The sequence below is a fragment of the Caloenas nicobarica genome, chromosome 2 (assembly GCF_036013445.1).
Source record: "Caloenas nicobarica isolate bCalNic1 chromosome 2, bCalNic1.hap1, whole genome shotgun sequence".
Taxonomy (NCBI): domain Eukaryota; kingdom Metazoa; phylum Chordata; class Aves; order Columbiformes; family Columbidae; genus Caloenas; species Caloenas nicobarica.
This window is the reverse complement of record NC_088246.1, coordinates 10021933-10035430: the sequence shown is the minus strand read 5'-3', so window position 1 is coordinate 10035430 and position 13498 is coordinate 10021933. Positions and strand designations below refer to the sequence as shown.

The following is a 13498-nucleotide window of genomic DNA, read 5'->3' as shown; positions in this document are numbered from 1 at the left end:
GCACTTCGAGAATGGGAACTAAACAGCGACTGCAGAGAAAGCACAGGGGTGAGGAAAGCATCTGTTTGGTACGAATGGAAAAACTATTTGTGACACTTTGGTTTCAGAGACATATGCTGATGCTATTCAACCAGTGGTAAAACAAGATTAAAGCTTCTAATGATTATTTGCTAACACAAAAAACTATTGGCTTCACACTCAAATAACTCTCGTGGATCCCATTATGATGTTGCCATGGAACCAACCCGTGATATTGGCAAGCTCATATTCCATATGGGCAAACATAATACTCACGACCAGTAAAATAAATGCTTAGTATATCAGGAAGTTCCCAAAGATGAGAAAAATTACAAGAAAATTTGATTTGGATAAAAAAACAGGCATGGATTTTTTTTTTAAGGATGTATTTATTCTGGTCAACAAATCACGGCTAATACTACTGGCGGATGACAAAAAAGTTGGCAAATACTGGAAATAACAGTGGTGAATTACAAATATGAGGTAGCCATACAGAGCAATCTGAAATGTTTGGGAAGCAGAAAACAAGAGGCTTGAATCCAGTCAAACATCCATGGATGCACCAGGAACAAGAAGTCGAGGTGCTGTCTACAGAACCAGGGCTGTATCTGGAGAACGATGATTCAGAATAGAAATTATGGATTGCTGCTGGCTGATGTGGGCAAAGTTCAGAGATAGCCACTATTTTCTACCTCAAGGAAATGATTGCTATAGCATTTGGATTAAAATGTCCCTACAACTGGCTTTAATCCTATATAAGCAGAGAAGTGGACACGGCAACCCAAAACAAAGATAAAGGGCCATTAATCTGACTTTAGGTCTGCCACATGGAACCTTTTCCCTCCAGCCAGATATCTGAGAGCAGGAAGACAGGAGCAGACATGAGTTTCTTCAGTAGCACATCCCATTTGCTTCTGGCAAGTAACGATGTTTTTCACCTCTGAAGCTGTGTGCGGTTTCCCTCCATAATGACTAAAACGGTCTGTAATATAGCCCATAAACTAAGGAGGTGATTTTACATCTGTTCATGGAATTGCTGAAAGTGAGGCCAGAATACCGCTTTCAGTTCTTTTGCATATGTTTTAATAAGTATGTTGAAAGTTTCAGGGAAGAAAGAGAAAAAAAAGAGTTCATAGTTGAGAAAAATCTTTAATGAGTAAATTTACTTAGACTAAATCTTTTTAACTGACTGAAAAGGAGATTTTGGGGTGAATTGTGATTAGCAGGAAATATCAAGTATTAAAGTTCTTAGCTGTAGTGGGGAGGGACAGAACAAGACCCATAGTTAGAAGCTGAAGGCAGTAAAATTCACGTCAGAAATAAGGCATGATTTTTAATAGAGATGGTAATTGATTATTGAACACACCATCTAGAGATGTAGTGACTTTTCACTCTCTTGATCCATCCAGTCTAGCTGAACACCTTTCAGAGACTGGTGGAATCCAACACTAATTTCTGGGCTCAAAGCAGACATGGACTGGTGACAGTAAGGCTTTTAAAAAAATATTATTTTTAATTTTTATTTTTTATTTATTTTTTTATTCTTCAGCTCTGTAGCAATATTGACCCTGGCAGGAGTCTAGGAGTTCTAGCAAGAAATACCTACTTGAAGAATCAGTCAAATCAGCCGGGGGTAGACAGCAAGGAGCAGATGTCCCTGGTCTTGTTCACATCTGTACAGCAGGTGGACTTTGATTTTTATATGCAGCCGCAGATCTTTGAATATTTGCTTTTATCTCATTCCTAACCAAGTTTAAGCTGCAATGTTGTGGGTGGTTTTTGTTATTGTTTTGTTGTTTTTTGTTTTGTTTTGAGGAGTGTTTCGAATCCTCACAGTGGGACATGAAACACACAGTAAAGGTGAATGGGAGTGAAATGAGGCTCCTTGTGCTGCATAGATGTGGAATGGAAACTGTTCAGCTTCGTGACTTGACTTACACTTCCTTTGCTTAACAACATCAAGCTCCTGCAGGGTTTATGCCTCTGACTACAAACTCTGCAAATGTCTTCTGACTGTGGGCTCCTACCAGTGAAGCAAACCTAAAGACCAGGAGGGGTTTTATTCATCACTGAATCCAGTCCCTTGGTTATTGAAAGCAATCTCACTATACTTTTTATAAATGCACCCAGCTCCAAGTTAAAAGTAGTAGAGATACTTTACTCAAGTGTTCATTTCAAAAGCTCGTTCAAAACTGTATTACTTTGATAATGCATTTTTTTCCTTCTATTTTTTGGGGGTATAGATTCATCGAATATTGATGAATATTTATATAAAATCCAGCACATACCTATGTGGGTCTATACTGAACTAGTTTATATCCATTTTTTTGGTGCCAACATTCTCATTTTCAATTTAAATTTCTTTCTCTTGGCTGTTTCAAAAAATATATGTATTATGCCATAATGTAGCATTTAGCTGGGGAGTTAGTGTTACTGGGTTGACACAATAAAGATATAGGCTGGAAGCATTTGGAACCAAAAAAAATCATGCTTTTTTATTTCAAAAAAGCAAACAAATAGAAAATAAAAAGAAGCTTTGAAGGATGATCTGGCTATCTCGAGTTATAATGCAATTCTTGCTATGCTTTAGGTTACAAAATATAAGACATTGAAACAATGACCCAATAAATAATCTTGATGCACATAATTATGATAGTGTAAAATTTTATACCATGATCAAGTTATTTTAACTTTTCCATCTTTCTTTTTGTCTTCCCTAATTGGCTTTTGAGTGTATAAAGTGCTGGGTATCATCTGTGGTGTGTGTTTAGCCAAAGTTCTCTTTAAAATCAGTGGTCACTCTCAGCAACACACCTTCAGGCTTCGATCTGGCCAATTCTTAGGCAATATCTTGAATGTAATCATCTAAATAGCCATGTTAACTGAGAGAATAACTTCTTATTTTCTGTTTAGTCCAAGCTGCATTTGGCTGAATGATGTCTGGAAAAGACGGCGTCACCTATTCAAACACTGCTAGATGAATTTCAGTTTAAAGGCATGGTGCCCATTTCACATTTACAGTTAAAGAGAGTGATCTAAAATCCATTGACAAATTCTGTGGGAACCTTCCCAGTGAAACAACTCCAACTTGAGCAACTTCAATTTTAGCCAATTCAACTAATTTTGTTAGCTTGAATATCCCAACATTTTTTCTGGAGAATCTCAGAGTTAACCCAGTGCACATAAAACCCTCCTTGGGGATTCAGGATACCAGGCACTTACTGGGTTATCCTGAAGCTGAAAAACTGTTGTTTTAAATCTGGGCTGAAAAGGAGTAAACTGAGCAAAATCTATTGGATCCTCTCAACTTTTACGCTGAGGGGTTAGACACCCCTAAATGGAAGTTTAATAGAAGTCTGTTTTTCATTACTTCCTTTGTGTGTGTAGATGTCTACGTTACCAGCTTGAGAAAAAGTTCTGTTTACACCTACATAATGTCTAGATTAAACTTAGACCAGGCTCCCTGGGATTATTAAGGAGGTCCTAAGAATTGCTAAGGCCAGTCCCTCCAGCACTGGCTTTGGTTTGTCTGGAGTGAAAAACATGTAGAGGCCTTTTAACCACTCTCTGGTGCAAGGTACCTCAGGCTTATTTTTTTTACTTTTGTATTTTTGTATTTGTATTCCCATCAAAAAGCAATGAACTCATCAGTCAGCCTCCTCATCAGTTTGCAAGAGCTGCCTCCTCTGGACTGCATTTCCTTTGATATAAATTATTTGCTGTGGTGGCTACAATGGCCTTCCTTTGTGGTGTAGGCATCTGGGAACTGAGCAATAACTACTGCCCTGGAAAGGACCCAATCTATTTCCTCCTCTACCCCATCTTTTTAGCAAATATAAATGTGGATCATGTTTCTGATGATTCATTTGCTAGAAATGGAAGACAGAACTTGCCAGTCCATAGTGTGTGACAAATTATGTTCTGTATCTCTTCCTCAGGTATATTTCAAATTAAATAGATTAAAAAGAAAACATTCAGCCCAAGTGAAAACAGAAGGTTCAGTTCTGCTAAATCTTAATTTTATTTCTATAACAGCTACAAAAGTACCGCTAATTTTCCTTACAACTTCCTATTTCAGAGCAGTGTTTAATACATCTGCATATAACATTAGAAATGTATGAAATCCTTGGCACCTAGATACAACCCTTGGACCTCCTTACTGAAATACACCTAGTTTCAGATTCAATGAGCTGTTCTTTAGCAGCGGGTGGATCATTTCCCAGGTAGCTCGGGAACTAAATCTCACCTCAGGCCTAGATTCTTAACCAACTGGCTGTAGGTATTGGTATTTACTGGCAGAGATACCCTAGGAACCTATGGATTGCTCTGCCTTAAGCCTAGTTCCTTCTCTTGACTCCCAACCACGGCTTTCGCTGTCTCTTCTCCCCCAAACCGCTTCACTCTTCCATCTGCATCTTGTGGGTCACCCTTGTTGCGTGCATCAACTTGCTGCTTGACTGTGGCCTGAAATCCAACCGTGCTGCTCCTTTGTTTTGGTGCTTGTATGTGTATTTTAACATATTGATCGCCGATTGTTCCCATTTTCCCCCTTTGACTGGACCTGCTGGTCTCCGCAATTCTTAGATCTGGTTTGTTCTGGCTACAACACTTCTGTCTTCATTGCCGACCTAGGGAAGTCCTAAACACAAGGTTCCTTGCATCCTCATTGTAATGCCCTTGTAATTTATTGTGGAGGTCTGTTATACAAGATGACAAAAGCTGGGAACCTATCTGTTCTGTACAGACGTTAAGCACAACACTTTGCAAGAGCAAGGTTTGTCTTTGAGTCCCCTGAGATAACTTCTACAAGCAGCTCTGAGAGAATTTGGTTTCTCTGGGAAGAGGTTCTTGCACACCAAACAGTTGTGTACTTTTCCATATGTTAGAAACCTTGTCTTCAGTGATCCTGTTCTCTCTTGACCAGCTCCTGAGAGAGGAACAGCACCAGCCAGTCTCACAAGCTAAAGTCTCATGTGAAATTCCTCTTGGCAGCTATGGATGCTTTCACCACTTCCAGCATCCCAAGAAGAAAAGGCAACTGAAGATAAGTGGGAATAGTTGAAGAAAAAAGCAGATGAGTAATAATATTGTCAATCAGACGCAACCTAGGGCTGTGCAGGGAATAGCTGTAAAGCCGGACAGCTTCTCCCAAGAAGCATCTCAAAGACGCTGTGCTCCCTCAGGTCTGCCTTTAATGGTCCTCTCGTGTTCCTACAGCCTCAGCGAATACATAGAAACTCTTATTCTCCAAGTGGTGAACTTCAGGAGGAGAGAGGGTGGAGACATTTCTGACCTCTCACACCCACAGTGTGATTCCACCTGCAAATCTCGTGTCTGTATCTTCACAAGCAGCAAAAGAACAAGGGTGAAACTGCGGCCATACTGAAGCTGGAAGACGATCTGCACCATTCAGCTCTACCAGAAATACGTTAGACAGCCAAAGATTACTTTTGCTAACTCTAAAATTTAATAGATACTCCACTGTCTGCTTTTAACCAAGGAAATGAGCCAAAGGCTGGGAAATGAATATAATATGGATTATAATTGGCACAGATGACATGTATAATGTAGCAATAGATATAAATAGGCAGAAAGTGATGACCCTTATTTTTGAAACTTCCTTGGAATAATGTTCCTTATTTGGAAAGAAGTGTTTGATTTGCAAAATCACCATCTATAATTTATAGTGTGTCCTAGATTAATAGTTTTTTGTGTATATTTAGCCAGTTGATCTACTTGCAAACTCAGAAACAAAGAAAATTACCTTTGTGTGGAGGGAGCAACTGGGAGACTGTACTGCAGCACTTGGCCAAAAACCAACGCAGCGATTTGTCAACAGCAATCACTCAAAGACAAAAAGCTGCTCCAGACAAGCGGAACACAAGGTTTAACTTAAGTCTTAAGCGCGGTTTTGAAATTCTGACACATTTGCAGGGAAGGCTGAGTTGGAGGAGGATCAGTTGGACCAGAACCCCTCTGGCTCCCTCAGTGAGGGTCGGTGCCTGTCCCCCGCGCTGCGGGGAGCGTCGCCCCCGCGCACACGCACCTCCTGAGGGGCTTCGTGGGCAGGACCGGGCGAGTGGCGCGGGCGGCCCCGGGATGGGAAGGGGGTCCCCGCCGGGCCCTGTGCCAGCAGCGCTCCCACCCCGGCGCCTCGCGAGCCTCCTGCCCCCTCTCCCCAGGGCAGCGCGGGTGCCTCTTCCATCCCCCACGACACCCTCGGGCTCTGCCTGCCCCCGGCAGCGGCCAAACGGGCACAAACGCGCCCTTTTCGGGCCAAAGCAGCGATCCCGCCACCCCGCGCCTCAAGCCCCGCCCCCTTCGCAACCCCGCCCGCTCTGGCTCCGCCCCCACCACGGCCACGCCCCTTCCAGCATCACTCCCGCCTTCCTTTTAGCCACACCCCTTAAGGATAAACCACGCCCCTTTCCCCGCCTCAGGGCGGTCTAACCACGCCTCCTCTCGCCCCGCCTGTCCCCCGGGCGGTTGGGGCGGGGCCGCGGTGTGCGCGGGGACGCTGCGTGGTGACGCAGCAGGCGGCGCGGAGGCGGCGCTGCCCGCCGTTCCTGCCGCTCCGCGTCCCGCCGGTCGCTGACAGAGCGGCGGAACCAGCCGCTAGCGCCGCCGCCGGGGCCCCTCAGCCGCCGCTTGGGCCCGCGGGGAGCAGCCGGCGCTGCCGCTGGCCATGGTGGCCCGCCCGCCGCCGGCGGGGCAGGAGCAGGCGCGGCGGCGGCGGCCGCCATTGCGCGCGGGGGCCGCGGGACTATGAAGGATGGAAGCGGACGAGGTGACGATCCGCGAGCAGAACTTCCACAGCCAAGTGCGGGAGTACACGGTAGGCGACACCCCTCCCGCGGCCGCCTCCCCGGCTGCGCGATCTCCCGTCTCCCTGACCTGTCATTGCGGTGCCCCGGAGGCCGCGCTGCCCCGGGCCCCCCGGCCGCGCTGTCCGCTCCGCCCGCGGGCGGCCCCGCGCTCGTCCCGCTCTTTCCCTCCTCCGTTGCCCGCCCCAGCTCCTGTGCCCAGAGCGGCTGGGGTGGCCCGTCCCGTGTGGGCAGAGCCGTGTGTGCCGCCGTCCCTCCGCGCTGAGCAGCGGCCGGTGAGGCTCGGAACTCGTACCCCGCTGTGGGTCTCCCCCCCGTGCCTGCAGCGCAACGGGGCAGCGCCGTGTGTGCTGCTGGGTGTGCTGTGTGCGCAGCGCCTCAGCCCTGCAGTGCAGCCCTGCTGCTGTAAGGTGTGCATGGGATGTCGTGTTATTGCTTGTGGCACTAAGATCCTTTTTGCTGCCCTGTTTGTAAGCTTCCCGTTTTCCCTAACCCCTCGCGTCAGTGTCTCTCCGTGGGGAGCGATGCAGAGCACATCAGCGCTGCCTGTGCTGCCCTGTCTTACTCAGCCTCCTGTGGGCGGGTGCAGCCCTGCACCTCACAGAGTCACAGAATGTCAGGGACTGGAAGGGACCTCAAAAGACCATCTAGTCCAATTGCCGGAGCAGGAACACCCAGATGAGGTTACCCAGGAAGGTGTCCAGGTGGGTTTGAATGTCTGCAGAGAAGGAGACTCCACAACCTCCCTGGGCAGCCTGTTCCAGGCTCTGGCACCCTCACTGAGAAGAAATTTCTTCTCATATTTAAGTGGAACCTCCTGCGTTCCAGTTTGTACCCTTTGCCCCTTGTCCTATCATTGCTTGTCACCGATGTACGGGTGGAGAGAGCTCTTGTGGTTTCCTCTCCAACTACCTTGTAATTGTTTTCAGGACTGTTCGAAGCTGATAGAGGTGTTTTGATGGGGCTTATCTCTTTTCTACTTAAGTTTAAGGAAGTAAGTACACGCCGCACATGGGAGATGTTCGGTGTTGTCTTTTGTGCACGGGATATTCTAACTCAGCTGGGTGACTGCATTCTTGCTGAAGTTACTACTAAGAAAGAATGGATTTCTTGAATTAAAATAAGATTTCATAATTCAGCTTTAAATATTTTTTATTTGGAGACAACATTAAATATACCACTGTTAACTGATTTATGCTGGCCTATAATTAGGTTATTTGATAAAAGAGACTTCTGTCCTTAGTGCGTTAATTTCTGTTCCATGTTTTATGAATTCGTATGTAAGACCTTATTTCTTCTGGTGAAGTATTATATTTCTGGGCTATTTTTTTTTCTGAAGACTGCAAGACAAGTCTATGAAGAGAACTGTTACTTTAGGAGATTTTCTGGGTATTCTTTTTTTCTGTAAGTGGATGCAGCGTTTGTCATTAGACCTGTGACTTGTGGAGGGGCATAAAAAGAAAAATACTTTTTTTTGTGAAGAGTCTTTAAGAATTATCTTAATCTCCTTTGTGCTATGAAAACGCAACTATATATACAAATCGTGCATCTCTTCTGGATGCTGGTGTTCATCTTTTCCCTAGTGTCCATTTTTCCATTTGTATTTCTTTGTGTCTCAATTATCTCCTGCCTACATCCACCAGAGTCTTGTGATACATCATATGCTACATATTGTGCTTTTGTACCTAGCAGGATGCACAAACTTTGAAGGAGTGGCTGTGTGCAGTCTCTCCAGACGCTCCTACGAATAGTGAAAGTCTATTAAGTTCTTAAAGAACAAGCTCATCTATAGTGCAGCTACTTCACTAAAGATTTTATTAACCCCTCTAGAACAATTGGTAACTCTTCCTATTGGTGTAGCTATCTAAGAAATTGCCTAAAACATCAATAACTCATATTTTAGAGGGGTAGTGTTGCTTTAGTTGGACCATGGAGGCAGAATATTCTTGCTCTCGAAACTGTACTTTGATCTTTAATATTAGATTACAAACCATCTATGTTACTGTTTAATCAGTGAGAACAGTTTTGCCTTTTGGATCATGCATTGCTACGGTTGTGATCTTGTCTTTAATTTATCTTGGAAGACCACAGTGTTTTATGAGTGCATAAGCTGCTGCCATCCACAGCTGAGTCTGCAACCTCCTTGTGGCTCTCGCATGGCTGCAGAAGCATCTCACAAGTATGAAGACACTTGTGGTTAGTTTAAGCATAACCGTGTACATGGAGGATGTTGCTAACATGTACCATTATGTTAACATCCCCTCCTAATCATTCCTGCCTTTCCTGGTCATGAATTTATGTAATGAATATAATTTTTTTAACATCTGCAAATAGGCAGTTGTTGTTTGGGTAGTGAGTGTAATCATCAGCCCCTCAGCCGGAGGAGGGAACATATTCCACTTTCTGACACACACACAAGACTTTCATTCCAGCTGCAGGTGGGCTGGGGGCAATGGAACTCTTAGTAGAAGGATTTGACATTTGTTGTGTAATATTACAGTGGAGGAAACCTCTGTATGTTTGTAAGAAGTCAAATTTATGGAATCTGGTGGTATTGTCTTTGGAGACCTAGTTGTGTGGCACAATCTTTAATGAAAGCTAAAATGATACATTCATGAGAGAAAAGAAATCTAAGTTAAGTTGATGTAGTTGAAAAGAAAAGCCTTTTTGCTTTTCTTTTACTTTTTTTTTTTTCATTTTCTTTGAATAGATACAGAATTTCTAGATTGTGCTTTCTGATGGAGTCCTAAGGGCACACTAAGCTTCACTTCAGTGTAATGCTTCATTTCTGTTTCATCTGTTCTCTGAACTGGCAAGCTACGAAGTTTTCCATAAAGTTGTGTTATGTAACAGAAATTAAAGGCTTGTTATCCTGCTGGTGCTGCCTGTCTCTTTCTGCAGGTGCCAACTTCTGCTAATTCTGCCTTGAAAAGACAAATGTTTCTCACAACATGTTTGTAGATTGAACAAAGGTAGTATAAGATTTTTTTTTTAATAAATCCTTCATTTGCCTTTGAGGTGACTGTCTCTGTGATTTAATGCTTAATTTAACTCAACCCATTCACTGTTGACCTCGTTTGGAGTGTCTGTATGGTACCCGTTGTTTTTTCAAGAAGGTACCTGTTTGCAAGAAAATAATCCGCGTTGTATTTTGTTACTTCAAGAGGATGATCTTTTACTAATGAGCGATGAACTGCCCAGCCCAGTTTCAGCATGGCTCTTCAAAAGTGAATTTGCTGTGTTCCTTGAAACACTTGCTTGGAGACACCCAGATTACTTCAGACTTGTACAAACTTTAAAATTCAGATTCAGTGAAGTAAACACAGAGATTGAGAAGTGATGACCCAGTATAAGAGACGTGGCACAGCCAGGTGTTTGCTGTAGGTGAGAGCCTTGACTTCGATAAAGCTGGAGTCACACTCTATTATATGTACAAGGGGCATCTTTCTGAAAAGCAGCTTTACTTGGTTTCAAAATGTGGAAGAGCATCGGTGTTCTGTGCTTGATCAGCATTTGTAGGAAAGAGTTGTGAAGGCCGGACGATGCTCTGTGCTAGCCCGATACTGTTATTTTTCTCTACTTAGTTTGCCTTTCTGGAGCCTTTAGATTCATTTATAATTTGCTGAGGTCTTGCACATCCATGGAAGATATTCAAGTGTTTAGGGAACTGCTTTTCCCTTGTGTCCTGTTATTATGTCTGTTTATACAACATAATTATAAACTGCTGTTTTCTGCTAATATTGTCTTGAACTGTTTATTTCAAATGCAAATTAAGTGTAATTGTTTGGTCTCTGTGTGTTCCACTATATTTACTTTTTAGAATATTCTTACACTCCTTTTTTCCAGTTTGAGTCTATTCTGCAATATTAGTTTATATGTTTAAAATTTAGACCTACTTTTAGATGTTATTTTTCCATTTACAAAATGTTTGTTGTGTTTCCATTTACAAAATGGAAAAATATACACATCTGTTTGGTTGTGAGTTTTCATTGGCAAAATGCACTGTGTGCGCATTTGTAGTGTGGGGAAAACTGCAGAAGAAAACAATTTGGTGATCATAGAATTATTAGTTAGGAACCTTAAGAACAAATGTAGTATATTTGGAAATGACTTAGTTATATTAAATATGTCATGAATAAAATCAGTCCTGGTAGAATAGGTTCACATATGAAAGTGCTATTATAACTCTAATTGCTTCGTGCAAGTCCAGGCAGATGTTGAAACTGGTGTAATATGTGATTTTATGATTAATGTCAGATGCTTCCATTTGAAGGACTGAATGTGGTGTAAGTGTAGGTAGAGGTGTAGGTCTCAGCTGCTAGATGTTCACAGCAACTTAGTTTCTCTACTTAACATGAATCTCTCTACAAGAATGCCTTTAAAACAAACAAAAACCCAATACTTTTTCATATTAAGGGTTTTTTTGTTGCAGGTGATATATTTATTTAGTGTGTGTAAATCTGAATCTAAAAATAATTTCCAGCAGCTTAGAAAAGCCTCTTTAGGTAGTTGCAACTGTCACGTCTTTGATTTTTGTTTGCAACTTCAGACTATATACCACTGGCTTTGTTTTTTTTCTCTGGTTTCTTTTTGTACCTTTTTTTCCTGTAGTCTTTGGGGTGGAGAGGTGTTCGGGATCCTGCTGTCTGGTCCCTGCTGGCATTTGTCCCCCACAGGGCTGTGAGATGGGAAAGTTGATGTGAGCACCATCCTGTTGGTATCATGCTCTTGTTCCTGACCAGTTCTGCTTCCTTAACTTTATACCTCAGACAAAAACTGTAATCTTCACAGATCCTTTTTTTTTAATGCCAGAAGTGATGATATTCTGACAGTGGGCCAGGAAGAAAATGCTGATTAGAAACATGGGTGATTTTTAAGAACAAACTTATTACAAATACTGAAATCTTTCTGAGTGTTTATGCAAGTGTATCTTTTATTCAAAAAAATTTATGCCTTTTTTTTCATATGCTGAAAATCTGACTAACTTATATCATAAACGGCTTCTTGTATCTCAGAAATAACTAGGTTTATCGGTATTGCTTTTTTTTAATGTTCTGGAAAATAATTGAAGAAAGGAGTATTTGTGGCAGTGGCATGAGATATGAAGCGGAAAGATCGGTGCACATTTAACATGATTACAAAGTGTTAGCATAATTCTGTCATTTAAAAAATATACCTTTACTTGTAAACATGGGTGATGTACTGAACTTTAAGAAGTGATGAATCATCTTCTGGCTGCTGGTCCTGAGTGTCAGCGCTGGTGCGTCCATCTGGAATCAATAGGCATCTCCAAACACTTGGCGTAGGCAAGTGGATAAAGAGATTCTTATTCCCCAAACAGGAACAACTTTTGGAGAGTTCTACTTTTTCTGTTTACATAAAAGAAGCATGAAAGGCTGAAGTGTAAGAAGTTGCTGTTAGTTACAGTTTGAAATAATTCCTTTGGAACAGTGATTTGTTTCTTTGTGGTAGCAGTTGACCAAAGGGGTGACACACTTCATGGAAGGGACACGCATCTGCTTAAGAAAATTTAGATTAAAGTGTAAATTAGGTTTGAGAAAATCTGATGAAAAGTGAAAGAACTGACAGCAAACACAACCAGCTATTGATTACAAGACCACGGAAAAGCTTATCCACCGTGGGTTTTGTTGGGATGGCTGGTTGTGTAGTGTTGGGTCTGTACTGGGGCTGGATGGGATGGCAGGAGGTGACTCGGAGGTGGTGGGGCTGTAATGAACGTCTCAGTCTTTGCTCTGGTGTAGAGATGCTGAATGTGATGGAATTTATAAGCACAAGACCTTCTGGAAAGAGGTGTTTTCAGGGATGTTGCGGGGTGGGTGAAGCGGAGAGCAGGGATGCAGAGGAGATGGTGGTAATGTCAGCAGAGAGAGAGTCTGAAATCTGTTGTCAGTGAAGTTATGATGAAGTGACAGTTCAATTCTGGTGACATAGAAGGAAATTTGGGTTAAGCAAGACTATCTGAAGAAAACATTTCATTCAATTTAGGCTTATTGCTTTTATTTGAAGGTTCTGGAAGTGATTTTTTTTTTTTTTTAACTGCAGTGCTTTCTCCTTTCCTGTCTTTCACCCTCCCCAATTTAATTTGCTATTCATCCTCATTTAGGAGGGCTGTGATAACTCTCGTTGAGAAAGTATTAACCTCTGTGATACTCTCTACTCTCTCCACACCCTCCTCTTTACCTTGGGAACCACTGAAGCTTTCCTGTAAACACAGACTATCAAATGACTGGGGACACTGACTTCTTGGTAACATTAATGTGCAAGAATTTACATCACTTATAATGCAGGAACAGAAGAGACTTTGAAAGTCATGATTGTAGTTTGTTTTTATGCATATAATGAACAGCCTGGGTTGTTGCCTCACTCTCGAAGGTACGCGTGCAGCCAGGTAGAGGTGACCTGGAATAAGTCACTGCTGTAACCCCTTTATTAGTCGTTCACGTGACAAGTGAAATTGTGTTGTACTTTCAGCAGTTTTGATCTCTTGCTCTTTGGGGCCCAATTTATTCTCACGAAGACGGTGACAAAACTCGCGTTGATGTTTCATCAGCTCTGTGTTGAATATGTATTGTAGTGTTGCTGAGCAGCTTCTCACACAGGGGTTTCTAGTTTCTTGATTAACTGAATATATCAGA

At 42.6% G+C, this 13498-nt stretch overlaps 1 protein-coding gene across 1 annotated transcript in view; it reads left to right on the top strand.

Annotated features, from left to right (window-relative positions):
- The first annotated feature begins 6570 nt into the window (after positions 1–6570).
- LMBR1 (limb development membrane protein 1) overlaps positions 6571–13498 on the top strand; it is a 72751-nt gene continuing 65823 nt past the window's right edge. The window contains exon 1 of the mRNA XM_065629115.1: positions 6571–6853. Within this exon, the coding sequence (XP_065485187.1) occupies positions 6791–6853 (63 nt within the window). The 5' untranslated portion in view covers positions 6571–6790. The remainder of the gene's footprint in view (positions 6854–13498) is intronic.